The following is a 21,001-nucleotide window of genomic DNA, read 5'->3' as shown; positions in this document are numbered from 1 at the left end:
ACATCATGATTATGGACCAAAGAAGTAAAAATGAAGAGTAGTGATGAATCCACAGACAGTTCAAACCAACACTGCAGTTCAGCCCGGCTCTGTGAGGCTTTTTAGCATCAAACGACCAAATTGGATCAGAGCTTTTAATCCTATCAGCATTTTGACCAAGGTCATCACTGCTTTGAAACAGCTGGGCTGCCTTCTAACATGCCAGCTACAGCGCACCACACAGTGTAGGAGGCATCGCCAATGCACTTGGCAAGGTTAATGGCAGAAACTGAGTTTAATCCAAGGTGAACAATATTCTATTATACTTAAAAGACATGAGACAGATTATGTTACTGCTGATTTTTTGGGGGGTAGCAACAAGTGCATTTTGTCAATGTTCATGTGATGTTTACTAGCTGAGGCGTCTGTATAGTCTTCCTGGACTCTCCAAACAACAGAACAATATTTCAGTCTTTGTAAGCCTTACCTTCCAACTTACCCATAATGCTCAGTTTAGTTGTCATGAGGAGTGCTACTCACCTGTGAGAACAAAAGTCTGAGAAAATGACCCTGATGACTTCATCATTATTGGAGACTACTTTTAACTTTTAATAGAAAGCAATGTCTTTATTTCCCAAAAACAAAGATGGAGGGGAGCATGTGGCACTCCAGAGGACAAAAACAGCAAAAGAATCACCGCATGTGTTCAATTATCATATGTTTGATTGTAAATTTATTTAGATTTCCATATCTGCTGATGCATTGTGGCGTGAAGCCTTCACCAGCTCTTATATGACGCGCAGGTCGCGCTTTGTTGTTGAGATTTGGAGGTGTTGTGCATCAGCTCTGCTGCAATCCTCTGTGACCCTTCTCTGTGGAATTCCAGTCTGACAAAGGATGCTGTTGCATTATAGCAATTGTAGCCATGAGAGGGACTTAAAGTCAGGACAGCTGCATCTCTGCTGCTTTGACTTTGCCCATTCTTTTTTAATCCAACTCAGGCTTAAATCAGTCAATTGGACTGCCCCTTTAAGATACTGGTTCTTTAAAATGTTGTTCTCTGGTTGATTGGTAGCTGAGTTTTTGAAAATCTCTTCAGTTAACTCTGGTTGTCCGTCTCAAAGCCTGTAATACGCTCACCTCCAGTTTTACTCCCACGGAGAGAGGGGGGAGGCAGAGAGTGCCTTTAACTACTGAAGAGGTCTATTACAGTAATTACTATACCTCACCATGTGTCTCTGTCAGTGAGCCAGAAAGGAGAATGTAGGCATGAGTGTGAAAAAGGCTATAAATGTAAACTGGTGGAACCACTTCTGTCTTATTTCCTGTGAGTCCTCTTTAGGAAATGTGCATTCTATTAGCCGACTTCAATGAAATGCATTTGAGTGGCTTTGGCAGTCTTGTATCGATTCTCAGAGGCATACTGCAGTTTGTCTCAGGCTGCCAGCCCAGCCGTGGTCGTGGAACCTGCAGGACGTCAGCAGCTCAGCCTCAGAGCAGGAGAGGAGAGGGAGGGAGGGTAGATAAATAAGCCCATAAAGGATGCTTTGACTCAGGCGGAGAGGTGGAGAAGAGAGGGGGCTCCGGTCAAACAGTCCCCAGGCTTGTTGGAGGCTGCTGGCTGCATTGCAGAGAGATAGGGAGCAATGGCTGGGGTGTCCAGAGAGGGGAGGGGGGAGAGACAAGGAGAGGGGGTTTAAAGGAGACAGAGAGAGGAGCTGTGGAGGAGAACTCAGCAGTGTCGGTCTGCCAGCCAGGCAGCCGGGCAGAGCAGTGTGACAGAGGAGGAGAGGGGGAGCGGGATTTAGGCTCTGCTGCAAACGGGGGGATGTAGAGACGAGTTGCAGCACAGGACAGAGGAAGAGGGGGTGAAGACACATTGGGATGATTCATTGCAGGGGGAAACGAAGAAATCAGACTTGAGGACAACGCCGAGATTGAGCTCCTCAATTTTGGCCCTCAGGAGTCGGGATGGAGAGCACCAGAGGCAGGGACCAGACTAGCTGCTGCCCCCAACCTGTAATCTGCAGATGCAAGACTGCACCAGCATCAGCTGCTGGCTGAGCACCTCTGATCACATCTCAGCTGGAGGCCTTCATGCCCTGGGACAGTCCTGGGAGATAGAGGGAGGAGGTGGTGGAGGAGGAGGAGGAGGAGCAGGCAGTGGGGAGGCTGGATCAGAGAAGTGGTGGAGGGTGGTGGTTTAAGCTGCCTGCTGTATTTTTGGATGTGGGATCTCCTGAATTAAGCGAGCAAGCTGGAATAAAGATGTAGTGTGAGCTGCTGGAAGGAGGGGGACAGAACAAGGAGAGTGCTGTGTTAAGGGCAGGAGAGGGCTGGACGTCCCGGCTCGACGGACGGACCAGGCGGACGGAGATCTGGGGGGAGTCCTGAGGGGGAGACGAAGACGGAGGGTCCACTGGATCAGGAAGGTAAGGGTTTTAATAATATGTTTTGCGCTATGATGAAAATTGCCCCCACTGGAAAGATATAAAGATAAAAGAAATCCTTCTCTTGCTGGTCCTCACTTCTACAAAGGACTAGTTTAGCATTTAAACTTGGATTTAGGATTAAGATCTGATCTTTAACCACAATTAAGTCTAAATTTGAGTGATGCTTCAGGTTTGGCAGGTAGATGTGAAGGATTTAGAAAAGAGAATGAATGAAAGCATTCACAAGTGAGAACAAACATGTTGAACCAGACAGAAACTGAATGGAAAGTTTTTGGAAAAAATAGGACAAGAAACATTAAAGCTTCGTTCGAAAATGCAGAACAAAGAGTTGAGTGTGTTCAGGCTTGTGTGGTGACGGTGTTTGCAATATGAGGCAGAGAAAATATTTTTCTGCCTGACACTGTGAGTGTGTGTGAGTGATTGAGTTAGTCAAGTAATGCGTTGAACAGGGCTGAAGAAGTGTAAAGCTGCCACCGTCTGCACGTTACGACCGTGTCTGTGGCGTTTACTACATGTGCTGCTTTCCCCTCTGTGGAGGCAGACAGTGACAGTTAGGAAACAGTTGACAGCAACGCCTGCGAGCCGCTGTTTGCAGGCTTCTGGCATCTCCAAAGAAAACGCTGGTCTGTTTGATTTTCCATCATGGCATCATTACTGGACCTGCCTGGTCTGGTCGTGGGTTTTTTTTTTTGTTTTTTTTTTTCATACAGAGCCTGCTGGTATTTGACAGGCTGCTTGTAGGCAGTGAGACCTCAGGTGAAATAGATTTGCCATCCACAGCACATTCTGATACCAGTCAAAACGGTGGATAACTTGTGACATTCAGGTGATGAAAATACAGCTCTAGAAACAAGATTAAAGCAAGACTGTGTGACTTCTGAAGAAACATGTTCTTGAAAGTTTGAAAAGATTACTTCATAAGCAATAAAACACTCATTTCACACACACTCAGAGGTTTTGCTGCTACAACCGTGCTTGGTCTGGTATGACCAGTAGCTTATGGTGGCTAAGGTTAGCTAATGTTAGCTGACTTTATTTAGTCAGGTCTAACTTTATGACTCCACTTGTTTAGCATGCCACAGACAAACATTTCAGTGCATTCAGAAGTGCAAGTACACACAACGCATGTCACCAGGGGCCATGCTGGGGGCAAGTTTCCTACTTGACCTTGTTCTCAGTCAGTTCACGCAGTGATAAACTCAATGTGCATTACTTTGCCAACACCAAACAGCAGAAAGACACCTAGCTAGTGAACACAGTGTAGCCCTCAGCAGCTACAGAGACAGATATATAATCCCTCAGAGTACGTCGGAGACCAAACAGATTTACAAGCAGAGTGAATACTGGACTTTTCGTCTTTCGTCAGGTGGACACAAACACGACTTCAGATTTATGCTGATCTTGTTCTGTGTCTTCTAGATTAAACATGCTAACATGTTAATGTTTTACGAGGCCGTAATATGTCAAATATGTGTGATCTTAGCTTGTGGGGTTTGAATCCAAAGAGTCAAGGAAGTGATAGGAAGTTGATGATTCAGTGTGCTAGTATCATGTAATTGCAACTTGTGGCCACAGGGGCCGCTGTTCAGCAAGAGTTACACACTCGCTTTAAAGTCTAGAGCCCCATCAACAGCACTTAGAGATGACCTTGATATTCATTACTCTCCCAATATGACAGTTTTGGACAAAACAAGCAACATGCTGACAATTTCTCTGTTCTCATAGTCTAACCAGTAGTAGGCCTGAGGGTGGTAGTACAGGAGGCCATGGAGGATTCATCTTTGGAGCTAAGTTAAAGGCCAGTTGTTGTCAAGGACTGAATTATACTGGTATTGCGATGATTGTGACCTATGATGAAAACTGACCTTTGTGTCACATTTCAAAAGCAGTTAACTCCATATGACATGTTCAAAGATTGTTAAACTGAGCAATCCCCCATAAATTATGAAAGGAGGGCCGGGGCTTCAACGAGCTCATTTCAGTGGCATCAAACACACCTAGAACACAATCCAGGTGTTACTTTTTTATGTCGGTTTTGAATAATCATCCTGTGATAGAAGCGCCTTACACACATCTCTTCAGTTGGAAGTGCTTTATCACAGCTACATCATCTCCATTATGTCATGAGGTCTGTAGAAGATGACTTCGTGCTACCTGGAGAAACCCACGTGGAGGCACCGAGAGAGCCCTCTAGTGGCAAGTTACTCTGAAATCCCTGGCATATTTCTGCTGGTTGCATTTTTGTGTTTCTCATCAAGAGGTCAGCACAAGGTTTCTGCATGTTTCACGTCACAACACATCTGATTATGAGTTGGTTGCATTTGCAGCCCTGCTCTGCTTTGACCTTGGCTCATCTTATTGATGACATCATGATTCACATTAGCAGTATGTGGGGCTGTTATGAGCTGACAGGTTAGTGGGTGTAATTCATCACGTATTCAGGTTTGTTCATGCAATCAAGATGAACACGTAGAGAGCCTATCCTCACCTCAGTCATACTTGCAGTCTGACTTCCAGTGCTGTGCTCTCCCTGAGCATACTTCTACATCTGTGTTTGCAGTCATTGCCATCAGGGAATGCTGTTGGCATGAGGAGGTGTACTTGCTCTGTAGCTGTGTTCAGGTGGGTGGTGTGTTTCAGAGTCGCAGCCACATGAATGCCCATGTTCTTGGCAGAACATTGCGTTATACTGAGCCGATCAGTGTCAGTCATTCCACCTGTTAGTGGTTTTCTGATAGTGACACAAGCAAAAAAAGAACGCGTCTAAACCAATCTGTCGAGGCCTAAAGCAATGTTTAGTCTATCGCAAATCTATGCGTGTTGCCCCCACCCTCTCAGACTTTTCTGAAGAGCTCTGAGTTCTGATTGGTAAATTTACAAATCGCAGTCAGTTGTGTCCCTGAAGATCTGCCTCTTGAACTCTGACCTCCACTTTGCCATATTTGATCCTCTATTGAACACATGCTTTGTTGTAGATTAGTGGTGACATATAAGGAGGTATTGAACTCGCGTTACCGTCCGGTACTTCATCTTTATCTCTTTCGTGTTCTGTTTCCTAACTACCCTCCCTCTTTCTAGTGCTCCACCCAACACTCTTTCTCCAAACATATTTATCCTACCCCTCCCTTCTTCCGCCTCCCTCAGCCGGGTACAAGTCCCCGTCCCCAGGCCAAAACCATCATTCACTACCCACACCTCCTCACCTAGACTCCCAGCCCATTCATTCAAATGTTCTGGATGCAGGAAATCCTTCCCACGAGAGACTGCCACTCCTGGGATACAACTGGGAGTATTACTACTGATTTGGATAATGTGACCTGGAAATATTGATTGTAGCTCTGGGATGACTCTTTTCTTTACCTTTTTTAACTTTGATATTTCTGCCTGCATCTTTACTGAACATGCTTAACATGGAAAACTGGAATTATCTGAATCCTGGATCCTTTTATAACGATGACCCGGTGGCCCAGGTGGACAGATTTTCCACCAAACATGGATCCTGATCTGGATCTGGACATAGACCTGGACCACATGTAGACAGGTTAGGTGAGGTGGATAAACTCTGGATGTGAGTGAAATATAAATCCACAGCTTCAGTTTTTACTTATTACTATACAAGTTCTGCACTGACTACAAGACTTTTAGATTTGTCATTTTTACCACATTTCTTCATAAATGTGACTTTTTTCCCAGTGGGATTGGATTCACTCTCAAGATTATAAGGTGATGGTGTACTTTTTTTTTTTTTACTTTTCATATCTTTCAGAATTTTACCAATGTGTCTTTTCATGGGATTCAGCTTCTGTTGATTACTACAAGACAAAACTTGCCCCCATGTTGATATTACTGCCAATACCTCCTCCCACAGTGACAGCATTATCTGCCATTACGAAATTCTGCTTCATTGTGCTGTTCAGCGGAAAGGAATTCAGAAAGCTTACAAGTGCTGAACTTTTACTTTTCATCACCTTTATTGGAAAAGGTGGTGAGTGCGTTTCATACAAATAATTCAGAGTATTTCGGTTTTTAATTTCATATTGGTGCATGCCAGCCATCAGTAATGTTTGAGCATCCAACATTCGTCTCATGAAACACTGAGCTGTCCTTGTGCTGCAGTCAGGATCGCCCTGCAGATACAACCTTGGGGCTAATTGCACCTGTGCCTGTGTTCTGCGAGGACCCCCACCAGTCCCCTGACTAATCTCAGCTCCCAGCCTGCCAACGACCCCCTCTGGTGACTGTGGCCTTTCAATCAAGCAGTCCATGTTACTGTGGCCTTTTTATCTCGCCTGTTGCCCCGGGGCGTTCAGACTATCCTGCCTAGGCCTGCTGGTATAATACACCATGGATAGCATATAAAGCATGGGTGCATTTCTCTTTGGCCCAGGAAAAATGTGATTCAGATATGGTCCCGAAAGGACATACAGACTACTACATGACCTTGTGGCATGCTTTCTACCAAGGAGATGTCCCAGATTATCCAGGGTAACAGGGACACTGTGTCTGAAAAAAGATCAAAGTGGAGATTTCAGAGACAAAAATCTTAAAACCTGAGTTTTCAGATAAAACCGGATAGATCTGCTTAATTGAAAATCCTAATTTCCTCAACCAATTCTGTAAAACTGCACTGAAGAAATCAGGTTTCAGATTTTATTTCATGTGTTGAATTTTTCATCATCATTAGACTGATGCTCTTATTCAGAATAAGAGTGAGTGGCACAACAGAATGAACTACAGTGCCATTATAACCAGAATGATGAGGCAAGAGTCCAGGAGAAGAAAACAGGCAGTCAGTGTAAAGTCCCGGTTTGGAGATTATTCTGAAGGACCTCTGAATGCTTGTGATGACCGTCTGTTTTGTAGGCGTTCCAAAACCTCTATTTACAAAATCCCCCTTTCTGTCAGTGCTGTCAGGAGTATCAGAGCCTGTTTCCATGTAGATCTATGGAGCAAGTGTGATTCAGTGCCAGGATGTAAACCTGTACATCCACTCAGAGAGGCAGATAAATCTGTCTGTGCCAGTGTGTCCCACGGAGCTGAATATCATAAATATCAGTCTGTCTCTCCTGCGTGGGCCGAGCCAGGTGAGTGGGAGGGGGCAGGAGGTAATTTCATGAATGAAAGGACAGAATTGTTCCACCATTTTGACCGGTCCTGAGCACTGGCCAAACCCCAGCTGGCCTTTAATTAGAGCTATTAACCCAGAGAGAGGGAAGAAGGGAGCGCCAGAGGGGCTGATGGGAGGAGGGGTGAGAGGGGAGGAAAGAAGGAGGAAGATGAAAGAGGGCAGAGCAGACAGGCAGGTGGTGTTTAACTTGGTTCTTTCCCTTAAAGTTACTGAATGCCCATCAGATCTGAGCAAGCTAGTATTCTGTGCAGCATTAGTTATAGAGGGGCAGTATTAATAGTACTGGCAGTAGTAATAATAGTCGTAGTGGTAGTAGCAGGTTTAGCTTTCCCTCTTTGTGGGAACAGCCATAGTGCTATTAATAGTAGTAGCTGGAGCTGTAAACCAGCACTACACAGGGCAGTTAGTATTTTGTCTTGTGCTTCTGGCACTGCGTCTCCATGATGTCAGTAACTGATGTCTCTTCAGCTGATGGTGGCTGATTAAAGGTTTTAATGAAAAAAAAAAACAAAACAAACAGGAAATGGCACTTGGGTCGACTAATGAGGCGTTTCAAGCCCTCTCTCTGTCAGAGTCCAGAGGCCCCGCTCTCCGTCTCACCTGACATGCACAATGGGCCTGTGTTGATATGGCCACTTTCATGTACTGAATAACACGCTCAAGGTCTTCAGGTGTATGTGTGTTTGTGTTTGTGTTTGTGTGTGTGTGTGTCCATCTGTGCAGCTAAGAAGCAAATGATGTGCAACAGTGTCTTGAGTCGTTTACCCACTGAAACTCACGGTTTTATTTTTCTCCACCTCCAGATGCCCTCTCGCTGTAGGAATGCGCTGAACATCGTGGTCACCACCCTTTTTGCTGCGGTGGTCCTCTTCACCATCCTGCTGGCCTATGTCACAGGTTAACTTGTGATTTTCAGTGATGCACACACAGGCAAACACATACATGACAATCAAAGCAAGTGATGTTTTTTTTTTACTTGTTTCCACTGTGTGACTTTGTTCTAAAGGCTACCAGTTCATCCACACTGAGCAGCACCACCTTTCCTTTGGCCTCTATGGTGCCTTCCTCTCCCTCCACCTCTTCCTCCAGAGCCTTTTCGCCTTCCTGGAGCATCGGCGGATGAGAAGTCCTGCCCGGCCTCAGCACCTCCGTCGGTCTGTGGCCCTGTGCATCGCCGCATACCAGGAGGACCCAGACTACCTGAGGAAGTGCCTGCGTAGCATTCGCCGAATCTCCTTCCCTGGATTGAAGGTGGTGCTGGTGGTGGACGGGAACCGGCCTGAGGACCGTTACATGATGGACATTTTCCAGGAGGTGATGGGCGGTGCTGACCAGGCTGGCAGTATGGTGTGGAAAGGAAACTATCACAGTGATGGGAGCGGAGGAGCAGGTGTTGGAGGCGGAGGGAGGGGCACAGTGCACATGGAGGAGGCAGCGCGTATTGCTCGGCTGGTCAGAGGCTGCCGCTACTCCTGTATCATGCAGGAGTGGGGAGGGAAGAGAGAGGTGATGTACACTGCCTTTAAAGCACTGGGGGACAGTGTGGACTATGTGCAGGTAAGGGCCACAGACACAGAGAATACCTCGCATGTACTTTTGTACTTTTTTTTAGATTAGACCATGTGAGCAAATGTTCGAGATAAGAGATAAGAGTTGAAGTTCATTTCAGAGTTACCGGTCACAAGAGCCACTTTGCCAGTTTCATTCATTAAGACCTGTTTACTCATCATGAGGAGCTCTATTCAACTTGATTGACAGTTGTATAATGTCTTGTCATGTCTGAGCAAATAACCCAGATGACGTCAGCATGGTTAGCACCACTTGGTCTGAAGACTTCATATTTTAACAGAAAGGCTGTGGAAAAGTCATTATATCTTGGATTTGCAGCTTCATGTTTTGATTTTTTTTGGAGGACCTCTTTAATTTCACAATCCTCTCTCTGACCCTGACCCTGGCACTCAGAGTAAATACTGAGAGCAAAGTTCAATTGTGAGATTAGTCGAGGTCAAATTAACAGGACCAAGAGTCTACAGCCATGCTAACTGCTGATCCGGCAATTCAGTTTGATTATTGATGGATCCCAATACATTTTCAGATTTTCTCCCACACTGGTAGCAGTTCTCCACTGTTGCAGGTCAATGGCATACGGATGTGTCTCTTTTGTACCAGTTCACTTGTGTGTCAGACGTTTTTGCTGTTTGGGGCTTGACATACAGAAGCAGATGGCACTGCGACCACTTAGATTGCACTGCAAGCTTTGGTAGCCAGTATTTATTGATGGGAGATGGAATTAAAAAGTTATTGCACTTCCATGCAGAGCTCTGAGAAAGTTGTCACTCAGTGTGTGTCTCAGGTGATTGCAGTGTTAGAGGAACAGTGAAATGAGTTGTTACAATTCATCCTGGGGGGATCGTGAAATCAAATGTCATGGCAATTCACCCAATACTTATGAAGACATTTCACTTAAAACGACATATGTCAACCTCATGGTAGCACTAACTTCAAAAATCAGAGGGTTACCATGTCCTTACAATACTTCATAACAATCCATCCATCCTGGGTCTCTATTATATTTTGATCAGGTCAGACCATCTTGGCCAATTTATTGGCCCATTATGTGGTATTGTCCTACTAAAATGTCACTGGTTTATAACTTTTGGTATTGTGTAGTTTTTTGCTGCTGCTAAAAAGAGTATTTTCTTCTCTGAAAGAAGAAGTTTCAAGCAGCAGGTCTCACACCAAAACATTTCCATTAATCACCAATAAAAATGTGCACGTAGGGGTGTCTGAGCGTGTGTAGAAGTAGCCAGAAATAATCATGCTACACAAAAAGCCATCAGTGGAAGCCCATTTATATGCATCTGCACACTCCAGCCTGATATCATCTAGGCCAGCTGTGGTGCTGATTTGATATCATTCCTGCTTCTGTGCTGCAGCATACTGATGTCAGCTTCCCTCGGTGTAAAATCCAAACAGGAAACTGAATATGGTTTGCAAACTGTCAGCGCTAACAGTGATTTTGTAAGTCACAATGTTAAAATAGTAGAAATACCAGTAGCATTGAATCTGGTTCGACCAGTGCTTAAACTGTACTACAAGGCACCATGAGGCAAATGTGGATCAGTGAGTGCTTTATCTTGCCTATATGTCAAATCTCCACAGTCAGATCATACCTTAAAAAAAACTCATTGTAAACATGAATTTAAACCAAACAGGTATTGAAACCCATTAAAACAATTTCTTGATCTTCTGTGTTCACCTTAAACTCGCTGAACTTAATAGTCACCCAAGAAAATCAACATGGACTTCTCACATGAAGTTTACTTTTTTTGCATTCTAAGCCGATTGACCGATGTTGGCCAGGCAACTCACTCTTCATAACCAGCTGTTGCGTGGCCTCTGCGCCCTCGCTGTGGGTCAAAGGTCATGTCCACATGTGACCCAGCTCTGTGCAGTTTACAATGGAGCAGCTGGGATCTCCGTCTGCAGCCTCTCATTTCTCTCATGGATGTTTAGCGTTAAAGCGACGCAGCGTTCTGTACACCTGCAGCCTTCATTTTTCAACCGCTTGTATATTTTTGAATCTTTCCATGACCCTCAGCATTACTGTGCGCTGTGTGTTTGTTGTAATCCTTTCTCAGGTGTGTGACTCAGACACAGTTCTGGACCCAGCATGCACCATAGAAATGCTGAAGATTCTCGAAGAGGATCCAATGGTGGGAGGGGTTGGCGGAGACGTGCAGGTAAAATACAAAAGAAATGACAATTATAATGAAAGTCAGCTCACAAACTGAAGGTCCACCAGAGGAGGCCACTGAGCGCTCCCTACAGCATGCCATAAAAGTACAATTAATGCATTAGATTTTCCTTGTCTCAACTTTTTTGAACTCATTTCTCTACTTTCCTTTCCTCCAGATCCTTAACAAGTACGACTCATGGATCTCCTTCCTCAGCAGCGTGCGCTACTGGATGGCCTTCAACATCGAGCGGGCATGCCAGTCCTACTTTGGATGCGTCCAGTGTATCAGCGGCCCTCTGGGGATGTACAGGAGCTCCTTGCTCCAGCGCTTCCTGGAGCCATGGTACCACCAGACCTTCCTCGGCTCCAAGTGCAGCTTCGGCGATGACCGCCACCTCACCAATCGGGTGCTCAGCTTCGGTTACAAGACAAAATTCACGGCGCGATCACAGTGCCAGACTGAGACGCCGACCCAGTATCTGCGTTGGCTCAACCAGCAGACTCGATGGAGCAAGTCTTACTTCCGGGAGTGGCTGTACAACGCCCTGTGGTTCCACAAACACAGCCTCTGGATGACCTATGAGTCCGTGGTCACCGGCTTCTTCCCCTTCTTCTTGGTTGCCACGGTCATCCATCTCTTCTACCGTGGAAGGCTGTGGAACATCCTGCTCTTCTTACTGACAGTCCAGCTGGTTGGTATGGTGAAGGCCACCTACGCCTGTTTCCTGCGAGGCAGCCTGGTCATGATCTTCATGTCTCTCTACTCTCTGCTCTACATGTCCAGCTTGCTCCCTGCCAAAATATTCGCCTTGCTCACCATCAACAAGGCTGGGTGGGGCACTTCAGGCCGCAGGAAGATCGTGGTCAACTTCATCGGTGCTGTGCCTGTCACAGTGTGGGCTATGGTGCTGCTCGGAGGTGTGGCGTACACAATCTACTGTGAAACACAGGAGCCGTTCAGTGAGACAGAGAAAGCCTTGTTAATAGCAGGGACGATACTCTACGCCTGCTACTGGCTCATTCTCCTGGTGCTGTACCTGGCGATCGTAGCCAAACGGTGTAACAAGAGGGAAGAGCAGTATCACCTACCATATGCAGAGGCATAAACCTGGTATCCGAGAGACGGGTCGGACGTTTGTGCCGGGTTTCGCTGCAGGATGATTCTAGCAGGGTCTCTGTTGACTCTGTGAACTGCTCAGGTGATGAGCTGTGAACCAGGAACACGCTCACATCTTCATCACTGGTGCTAAAAGGCGTGAATCTGAAATCTGAGCAGGAGGAATCTAATCCAGGTTCCGGAGACTCTGAGATGACTGGATCCATACAGCTCTCCCATTTATATCATGCTCAATGGTGCTTCACATTGAAAAACCAAACCAAACGCAACCGATCCAGTGTTCATACACTCGTAATAGTGACATGCTCAGAAGAACATTAGGTAGTTTATGGGTTTATGGGTGCAGTTTGGTACTTTTTGCTTTTGATATAAAGCAGAAAAGGAACAAAGTGAGATATAAAGGTCTCACTAACTGGTTGGTCAGTTTTTCATGTCCATTTTAATAAAGATGAAATGGGATAAAATATGATGCAGCTGAGCTTCTATGATAAACAACAATAAATAAAATAGTAAGGCAGTTCTCTCAAATTAGTCAAAGCACCTCTATTTCAGATAAGAAGAGCAAAGCTCAGATGGAGTGCTCAGATTTAAACACTGCAGTGTATCGTAAATGTGTTCAGGCAGAACGTAAAGCAAATTTTAGTTTGAATTTTAATGTGAAAGACGTGTCCGTGCAAGTTGAAAATGTGTCATCTTAAGTGTAAAAATGTGCACCGATGTCATTATGAATCAACTTTATAAAAGCATGAAGCACGAGAAAAAGAGGGGCTGAAGGAAAATAACAAAGAACTGAAGTTTCCGGTGAGTTCTGAGAGTCGTCAGAGGTGACTCACATGCAGTCACTCTACGCACACACTGTTTGTTCATGAGTTCCCAGCTAACTGCAGATAACATCTGTGCAAGTTGATACACTAACTGTTTGTGAACACTGTGAAAATTTGGTTTGTGTTCTGTCTCAACACACCTTAAAGCAAAGGTTTGGATTTTTACAATTCTATCTTAATACAATACTCACAAGCCACATGTAGACTGAGAGCTATCGATTACTGTAATCGTTCCCCCTCTGCTGCTCTGTGCTGGCCGTGAAGTGATGTCTCTCTAATGCATCTACAATGGTAAGCAATGGGGCACAAAATCCATAGTCCTCATTCTGTGTAAAAATACATTCAGCCAGCTAATATGAGCAGCGCTGGCTGATTGGCAATCACATTACCTACTAATTATCCCGCAGCTAAAGTAGAGTGTGTTAAATTACTGCTTACATTACTTTGTTATTCAGCCCAGCTCTGTCAAACATGCCTTAAAACAACTCTAAATTAAACCCATATGCTGCGTCTTCTGTGTCTGACACACTGAGACACTGTGGTGTCACCAGCCGTCCAGTAGTTTGGAGGGATTTACTGACTATCCGGCAGCTAGCTTAGCCTCAGTGACTGCACGCAGCTTCCTAGTAGACCCAACCTCAGCTGACGGTTCTCACACCCTGCAACTGTAAAGAAAACTGTGTTTCCTGAACATACGTTCACACACAGTCCCCAAGACCAGTCTCTCCAATGAACACACAGAGAGCAAACTGATTAACACTTCATCAAACTCCGGGTGAGACAGCAAACAAGCTGACCCCTAAATGTCTCTGGATACCTCTGGGGATACTTTCGCCCCATTGCTTACAGTGTTGCGGCCCCATCAGGAAGATATTGCTACAGCGACCTAAAACTTTTTCAACATGCATGTGAGTACTGTCTCGAGATAGACTTAAAAACTCCAAACTTGTCCTTTAAAAAGTGTCCATATCATGACAGAGACTGCCACTGAGAGCCACCAATATTCAGGAAATGCAGAGAATAGGAGACGTTCTCTCGTCACACTACTTGCAGCTGGATGCAGCGGTGTGGATGTCTTCAGGGCAGAGACTGAGACAGCTTGTGTGGTTATTCTTCAGCTCTGAGACCGGCCCTCACGTCCTCTCATCAGCCATGAAGAGCACAATCATCTGCTCCAGCCGTGTTTCTGTGGAGCAGCTATGATTTACCAGAGACAGACAATCTAAGGTTTCTGAACCCGCGACATGCAGCTGTATCTTTGGTGCTGTGGAGCAGTAACTTATTGTTGTACATCGTGGTCCAATTCTCAGTTTACATTTGCCAGTGGGTCGTAGCTTCATTCTGTGCTTCGGAGATTTTTATACCGTCACTTTTCTACATTGTAAAGGTGCCAGTTATGTTTGTGTAACAGTAAAGTTTTACTACTGGATGCTCTTCTCTTAACTTCGGACATTTGTGTCCTTTTACACTAGATGTAGCCTTTGTTTATTCATTGCATCAAAAACAGTGTGAAGACTGAACACCAAAGAGATTTCTTCTGAAGTGAGAGGCTTGAGAGCTTTGCTTTCACTCTTTTTTTTCCAGTTCACATCAGATTCATTTCTGGTATGTTTCAAAGCCTAAACATCTCGTCCACTCGTCAGGCGTGAGCACCATCAGCACATCTGCGCCTCCAGCTGTCTTTGCATTGGCAGTGGACATTTCCTCCCTGTGCCATTTAAGTTCATATTGTTTTATTGTGAGCAGGCTGTATAAGTTTAAACTTGAAAGTTCAAAAAGGACACATACATTAAGAGGACATTGTGTGTGTAGGCCTTTGTGAGGGTTTAACCAGTGATGCAAGAGGTTTTCTTTCTGTATCTTCTGCTCCCTCCGTCTCTGGGCATCACAACATATTGGAATTTTCCTAAGTCATTAAAAATGCTTTCTTTTTTGGGCACAATCCTCTGATTCATACCAAATAGAGAATGTCTCCATGATTTAAATGACTGCACTGACATTTTCCCCATGCTGCCTTTTTCAATATTCTGGGAATATCTTTTGTTCACTGTGTTGCTTGTTCACTTAAAAAAAGAGAAATATGTTTTTAAGAATTAATTGGACTAGAGCATCAGTGTTATAACATTTAAGGCTTAAATTACTTGGGCATGATACCGTCCACGGCATGAAAACACGTTGTCATCGTTAACCTCTGTTTTTCATTGTGTCTGTTGTATTAGTGGAAGCAAACGGGTGACTGGGATGAGGCTGCTGCTCGACTTTGATCATTTATGTGGCTTTGAAGCGTCCTCTGTTGCAGCCTCAGCATTAAGTGAGATGCATGAATTCCTTTGCTGCGTGTTTGATTTAACAGAAGGGAGACACCAGAGAGACTACAGAGAAATCCTAATATACAGCGACTCAGAAAGCAGACACATGGTGTCATTTTCTTTTTATGTCCAGGGATGTAGTGGAGGGCAGCAGGGAATAAATTCACCATGTATATTATAAATCTGACAAAAAAGCTACAGGAGAACAAGGCTTTTCAATCTTAAAAGTATAATGGATTATCTTATTTTGCTTTTTGCCATCATCCAATCGTTACAGTAGAGATACAGACAGAAAACGCAGGAAGAGAGGGGGAGTAATTTAACTAAGGTCCCTGGCTAGAAGCAATCCGTCTCAACCACGAGGCCACCAGACGAGCCAGTTAACCCAACCTTCCACCCTGCGAGCATCAGGGTCAGTCTGTCCTACGCTTTGCTCCAGAACGAGCCGCCAGCACTACTGAATTTGAGTATAATAGTCCTCAGAAGATGGTTTCTCCTGCTGACCTCCTGAGGGTTCACCGAGCGCCACCACTCAGTCAAAGTTTCCACTTCAGATCCAGTTTGGTCCATCATAATGGCTGGATTGTCATGAAACTTACCAGAGATCTCTGTAGATATTTATGGTCCCCTGAGAATACATCCTGATGATTTTTGGGCAATTTGGTGCCATCTTCAAGGTGTACACCAACTTACTTTGACACCTGTAAGTTAAGATGCCAGACATGAAAGAGATGGAGAAGTTGGTTTCTTAAAAAAGAGATGATGTAATTAAATATCTCTGTAACCGATTTTTCAAATGCACCTGAATGTCACACGGCCTGAAATCTGCTATTTCTTACGTGCACTTTCATTTTACAGTGCGTAAGGACATTGTGCTTCCAGGGGCTCTTAGATCTAGATGGCAGTCTTATTTGCCAACAATGCCACTGTATTACTGCGACCATCCATGACCACAGCCTTATTTGCTCTGAATGAAAACTACTGTACAGGACTCCAAGAAAAACTACATTATTTCACTGTACTTCATTCAAAAGCAGTGTGGAGAGTAAACACAGATATAAGTTATTGGAGAAACGTCAGCCACTGACTGAAACGACCGAGTTTTAACAACATGGTTCGAGGCATGAGTTTAAAAACGTGTTGCCTGAGTGTGTGAGGGAGGTGTCTCAATGCTGAGCAGAGGGGACGGAAGCCGCTGAATGAATCGGTCCCTTCAGTAACGGCGCACTGGACGGCTTTTTTTCTTCTGGGGATACACCTCAACATGGGAACCGCCCTCAAACAAACACATGCATACCTGTACTTACAGGCTGTAAACATCCTGGCAACATGCCAAAAATATTGTATGCTGGAAGTCTGAGTCAAAGAGTTTGAATGTTTATCACCAAACAGCTGTGCACATGTGCTTCTGTACAGTTTATTCTTAGTGTGCAGTGCTGCTCTAAACCCTGCTTTACAAATATTCTCCTTCAAATTATATGTTTTTATGCCAAAACACTGATTTATTCAGTGTGAATCCTGAATGACACCACTGAGATACTCATAGGCCTCCACACTGCACCTCGACTTCTACTCCTGTCGATCTCCTCAGCGCGCTGCGGTGTGTTTACCACACTGCGTCTGTCGTCAGGATGCAGAACCACCTTCACCACGCAGTCAATGTTTAACATCTGCTCTTACAGCAGGAAATCTGTATGCAGGAGGGACTCACTCAAACTGATTCAATAAAAATCTTTACTTTCTGAAGGTTAACATGGAATCCTGCAGGGGCGACAGGTTGGGCTTTATATTCAAGGAGTGTCATTTCATTTCACATCTGTGACCATTTTCGGGTGAAAAGGCTTGGTTTTTGTAATGCTGAAGTGCTGAGCCATGCCATCTGAGAAACATTATAAAAACATGTTTAGATGTGTATACACACACATGCACATTTTCTTATATTCTTCATTAACTGTTGCTCAGGGGTATCTTTGTCATTTCTAATTTTGGTAGTGGTTTAAAATTTCGGGCTGCACGATGGCGCAGCAGGTAGTGCGCGTGCCTCACAGCAAGAAGGTCGCAGGTTCGATTCCCGGGTCGGGCCTTCCCGTGCATGTGTGGGTTCTCTCCGGGTACTCCGGCTTCCTCCCACAGACCAAAAACATGCTCATTAGGTTGATTGGTGACTCTAAATTGCCCCTAGGTGTGAGTGTGAATGGTTGTGTGTTTGTGCCCTGCGATCCGCCTCTTGCCCGTTGACAGCCGAGATAGGCTCCGGCCCCCCCCGCGACCCCGAAAGGGATAAGCGGCACAGAAAATGGATGGATGGATGGTTTAAAACTTCAAATGGCTTTTTTTGAGACTTGCTCTGAGACTTGTGACGCAACTTCAGATGGCACCTGTAACCTGCTACTTGATTCCCATCCGGTGTGTTTGATTCATGCTGGCATATGAAACAGTTACGTAGAGACTGTACGTCTCTCAGCGCCAACTGACAACAATTTATTGTTAGGCAACTAAAATTACACGACATTTATAAATAACATTAATCAGTCAACTTAGACTTTTTTTTTTAAAATGTAAACTTTATTTTCCAAACACAGTCACTGAAATCTTTGAAACTGTCAAAGTGCCCATTAAGCCTCCAAGCAATTGACTGAATGATTTTTGCCTAGTAACATCTTTAAAGTACAGTGTCAGATATGAGACAGTGAGTAGTGATCAACCGTCTGTCGGCTCTAACATGACTCTGCAGCGTCTCGACATGAATAATAATCACATTAAATTAAGCATGTGAAACTTCCACTTCTACACATCTTATTCTTGATCCTAAAACCAGCTCATAGGAGCATCAACAGCAGAGTTCAGAGTTCAACTTACGGACATTTGCTTTCAGTTAAAGTGGATTCACAGAATTTGAAGAGAACCCACCTCTTGTCATCATGTGCAGCAGAGACGTCTGATCCAATCTTAATATATGATAATGTTGCCATCCGGTGGACACTTTGCTGCTGTGTCCCTTTTATACTTCAGGATTGAAGCTTTTTTCCCTTCTCAGAAAGACCTTACAGTTACTCAGTCTTCCATCCAGAATGTGATTCCTGTCAGTGTGCAAAAGCCTTTAAAACAACATTTACTCTTCATGGGACTATAAACATTTTCTATGGATTTCAGAAAGACTCCCATTCATACTTAAAATGAGCCTCAAAGTCTCATTGGAACCAGTCGAGGTTAAAGGCTGATGGTAATGATCAATTGTACAACAAATGTATAACCAAACTGCAACATGAGTGGGTCGACACTGACTCGAGTGTAGAGTCAGAGGTCAGTTCAGTGTGTGTCATCACACAGGACCTCTGTGACCAAGTGAGGAAAAGTCACACCTTCTTGGGTACATTGGTGATGATGGGTTTGGGACGCGTCTTAAAGATTAACTTTCGTTTGATTAAAGCAGACACGGAGTAAGAGGTGGAGGCGGGTCCGTCCTGGTTTGTTTCCATGGGTACCTGTGTGGCATCATCATTGTTATCGGCGTTGTCACTGCTGCCTGGGCGATCCTGCGAATGGCCAGAGCGCTTGGTGAGGACAGCAAAGGGTTTCTCCAGTTTGACCTGCTTCCCATACAGAATATGGTGTCCTACAATCAGCACTGGCACCCCCTGGTGGAGGGAAGAAGAAAAACAGCTGGGTAAATTTTTCAGCCTCTACTGACAACCATTTACAGCTGGAGCAACACGAGTCAAAGTTTTCTCCAACATGTGTCGAGTGCCAACACGTGCCAGGTTTTTAACACTTATTGATCGACAGTGTGTCTGATCAGCAGACCACACTGAGCCTTTAAGACAGGCATGTCCAAACTACTCCACAAAGGGCCGTGTGGCTGCAGGTTTTTCCTCCAACCAATTCGGAGGATGCAGTCTGACCAATCAACTGTCTGAAGACTGAGATCAGCTGATGAAATGAGTCAAGTCTGGTGTGCTGCTGCTTGGTTGGAAAGAAAACCTTCAGCCACTCGGCCCTTTGTGGAATAGTTTGGACATGCCTGCTTTAAGACAAGAGAGAGCAACCAAAGGAAAACCACTGAAAGCAGGACAACAGTGTAGGAGCTATTCGAAAGTTTAGTCTTTGGTTGCAGTTTTAGTTGTAAGTTTAATTTTCTAATTATGAATAACTTAGTTTATTTGATTAACTTAAGTGTTTGCTTTATTTAGATTAGATTTTTTGATAATATTCTTTGTTAGTTATTTGTTTAGGATTATGGACAAATGGCCATTACATACAGGTAAGAATTATTTTTGTTATCGATTAGTCTGCCCTACATTGTCTTGATTAAATGTTCGGTCTGGGAAATGTTGGCCAATCAGCAATTAAAAATCTAACAAAAATGTATTTATTGTCACAATAGAAGGAGAAATGCAGCAAATGTAATGAAGCTGGAAACAGTTTCTTTTTTGCATTTTCAGTTGAAAAATGACAAAAACAATAAAACCGATGATCAAAATAGTTGCCAATTAATTTTCTGTTGACGGATTAATCTAAACTGACTAGAGTCTTCATAGAAAACACAATCACAATCTACTCTTAGGAAAGAGTAGATGTACTCTATTAACTTACAGAAAACACAGTTGATTCGTTGTGTGAAGCCAGTATTGATTGAATGTCTGGATTTTAGACTGCTGAATGAAGTCTTCAGTGTGAAGACACCACCTCTGACTCTGGAAGAGCATTTTTATTTTACTATAACTGCTCAAACAGAGAACTAACTTAGCTATTTTTGCTTGGCCACATTGTATCTCTAAAATGTAGTGTGCATCTGAAGTGTGCTGTTCAGTCTTTTATTTACCTCTGTGGTGTAGAGCAGGTCTCCCATGACATTTCCTGCCAGACCAGAGTTGTGTCTGGGAATCATCTCCCCCTGCAGCTCCACCAGCAGCCATTCTGGAGGACTGCTGCCATCCACACTGCCTCTGCAGGAACACACATACACACACCTGCATCAACTAAGCACACCTGGAAAGACTTCAGTCAGCAAGTGATGAGCATTACAGTGACAGTCACACCAAACTCTACTCAAATATTAGCTACCTTTCAGATTTTATACTGCGATATTGTTGAAAGCATACAGTGCGTTCAACATAACAAAATCTTTAATAATCAGCATGAGCTACTCTTCGGGTCGGCGGGTGTCCAACTTTACTCAGAAGCACCTCATGAATAAAATGTCAGCTTTTACATAAAACACCGCTCCACCAGGCAATAGGAAGATAAACTGGAGTTCACCATTCGTACGTTACCTTATGACTATTTGAACCATTGTCCTGCCAGACAGCAAAGACTGCCGCGTAACATTAACACAAAACAAAAAAAATGATCAACGCATGTCCATGAAACTGGTCCCAGCTCAGCAGTAAAACAATAACTAAACACCGCTCTTTCAGCGTTCAGAATCCGGTAGTATTTCCCGCCAGCAGTG

General features: G+C 44.3%; 2 protein-coding genes across 2 annotated transcripts; one reads left to right on the top strand and one right to left on the bottom strand.

Annotated features, from left to right (window-relative positions):
- Window positions 1-1,710: 1,710 nt before the first annotated feature.
- Window positions 1,711-15,610, top strand: has3 (hyaluronan synthase 3). Its single transcript, XM_070971335.1, has 5 exons — window positions 1,711-2,411; window positions 8,364-8,457; window positions 8,567-9,117; window positions 11,202-11,303; window positions 11,476-15,610. The coding sequence occupies exons 2-5, from the start codon at window positions 8,364-8,366 to the stop codon at window positions 12,403-12,405; spliced, it is 1,677 nt and encodes a 558-aa protein (XP_070827436.1). The 5' UTR covers window positions 1,711-2,411; the 3' UTR covers window positions 12,406-15,610.
- A 2,492-nt stretch (window positions 15,611-18,102) lies between these two features.
- On the bottom strand, window positions 18,103-20,984 carry chtf8 (CTF8, chromosome transmission fidelity factor 8 homolog (S. cerevisiae)). Its single transcript, XM_070972858.1, has 3 exons — window positions 20,823-20,984; window positions 20,372-20,495; window positions 18,103-19,187 (listed from the first exon to the last, which is right to left on the bottom strand). The coding sequence occupies exons 1-3, from the start codon at window positions 20,840-20,842 to the stop codon at window positions 18,906-18,908; spliced, it is 426 nt and encodes a 141-aa protein (XP_070828959.1). The 5' UTR covers window positions 20,843-20,984; the 3' UTR covers window positions 18,103-18,905.
- Between the last annotated feature and the right edge of the window lie 17 nt (window positions 20,985-21,001).

Source organism: Chaetodon trifascialis, chromosome 10 (assembly GCF_039877785.1).
Source record: "Chaetodon trifascialis isolate fChaTrf1 chromosome 10, fChaTrf1.hap1, whole genome shotgun sequence".
NCBI lineage: Eukaryota > Metazoa > Chordata > Actinopteri > Chaetodontiformes > Chaetodontidae > Chaetodon > Chaetodon trifascialis.
This window is presented reverse-complemented; position numbering and strand designations above follow the sequence as displayed.